The sequence below is a fragment of the Terrapene carolina genome, unplaced genomic scaffold (genome assembly GCF_002925995.2).
Source record: "Terrapene carolina triunguis isolate 2854851 unplaced genomic scaffold, T_m_triunguis-2.0 Scaffold51560, whole genome shotgun sequence".
Classification (NCBI taxonomy): Eukaryota; Metazoa; Chordata; order Testudines; family Emydidae; genus Terrapene; species Terrapene triunguis.
In genome coordinates, this window is record NW_020715911.1 from 3344 (window position 1) to 5181 (window position 1838).

Here is a 1838-nt window from a genome sequence, read left to right on the forward strand (position 1 = left end):
TTTGCTTTTTTTCCACTCTCAGATTTCGAGCAACTGGATGAATGGGGAATTCCCTACAGTATGGACTCCATATCCTGGCTCTCATTGCATTAAGGAACAATGATGGATAACCAGTATCCACACTTGTGTTTCCTGCTGGTGCCTCTTAAAGTTCCCCCACCACAAAGTGTAGGAATTATTAATGCTGGAGCACCACATAATATGGAATTGGATTTAGTAGGCTCATTGTTCATAGTTATTTTCTGTGAATAATGAAAATGTCATTTTTCAGTGTGTGAATAGCGATCAAAATGCTTCTCTCATGAGAACAGCCTCCACTAGTGCATGCAATGTCTCATATTAATGTTTTCTCTCCATTCAGTCATTTCTACTGGGACCGTCACCAGAGACCCTGAGAACACACAGAAAGTCAGGGGAACGTACGGTACAAGCAGGAGACACCCTTATACCACAGAGCTGGACACCTTCTCCACCACTCCATGTCAGATTCCAACACAACTGACTTCACCAACCCCTCCACCTTCATCCTACTTGGCATTCCTGGCCTAGAGGCAGCCCATATCTGGATCTCCATCCCCTTCTGCACCATGTACGCCATAGCCTTGTTGGGGAACTTCACTATCCTGTTCATCGTGAAGAGGGAGCCGAGCCTCCACGAGCCCATGTTCTATTTCCTCTGCATGCTGGCTGTCACCGACCTTGTCATGTCCACATCCACTGTACCCAAAATGCTGAGCATCTTCTGGTTCAATTCCAGGGAGATCAGTTTCAGTGCCTGCCTCACCCAGATGTACTTTGTTTACTCCTTCTCAGCGATGGAGTCTGGAATCCTCGTGGCCATGGCTTTTGATCGCTACATCGCCATCTGCCATCCCCTGAGACATTCCACCATCCTAACAAACTCTGTTGTGGCCAAGATAGGCCTCGCCGTGGTGCTGCGCAGTTGCATATTCACATTACCCTATCCCTTCCTGGCGAGGCATTGGCCATATTGCAGGACCAACATCATTCCCCACTCCTATTGTCGGCATATAGCTGTGGTGAACCTGGCCTGCGCTGACATCTGCATCAGTAGTTACTATGGCCTCTTTAATCTTTTCTCTGTGAACGGAATGGATGTGTTTTTTATCACAGTTTCCTATACTCAGATCCTCCGGGCCATCTTCCACCTCCCCACAAAGGATGCCCAGCTGAAAACTTTTGGGACCTGCATCTCTCATCTTTGTGCCATCTTAGCTTTGTACATCCCAGATTTCTTCTCCTCTCTCACACAGCGGTTTGGCCACAATGTGCCTCGGCACTTCCTCGTTCTCATTGCCAGTGTGTACCTGCTGGTGCCCCCCGTGCTACACCCCATCATTTACGGGGTGAGGACCAAACAGATCCGGGGCAGGCTGCTCCAGCTCTTTTTTCATAAAGAGACTTAAATGTTTTCTCCTTGTGCTCTGGCTCTCAGATTGAGCTCTGTGCAGAGCTGGCTTGTCCATGGTGCTGGGGACTCTTCCCTGAATCACTTCCTGGACAGACAGAGAGACATTAAACCCTTTCCTGTCCTTACTGTGCTGTGTCAATGTGATGAACTGGGGAATCAGTCTATGTACACTACACTGGGTTGCCACCTTTCTAAATGCTGGTAGCTGGATCCCTGAAATTGCAATCTTGCCCCATCTCTTCTGTCAAGCCTCGACCCTGCTGTGTGTCTTCTCCCCAAGGCCCTGCCCCTGTCACTTGCTCCTGTCTTCCCCTCCCCTTGACAGCTGCAACCCAGTTGTCTCTAAAACCAATATGTGCTCACATCTTGTGGCAAGTCACTTAAGTATACTGGTTAGTGTTAAAAT

General features: G+C 48.5%; 1 protein-coding gene across 1 annotated transcript; it reads left to right on the forward strand.

The window, feature by feature from the left end:
- The first annotated feature begins 479 nt into the window (after positions 1 to 479).
- Positions 480 to 1427, forward strand: LOC112121593 (olfactory receptor 52R1-like). The gene has a single exon (XM_024220536.2). It carries the CDS (start codon positions 480 to 482, stop codon positions 1425 to 1427), a length of 948 nt encoding a protein of 315 aa, XP_024076304.2.
- The last annotated feature ends 411 nt before the right edge of the window (positions 1428 to 1838 follow it).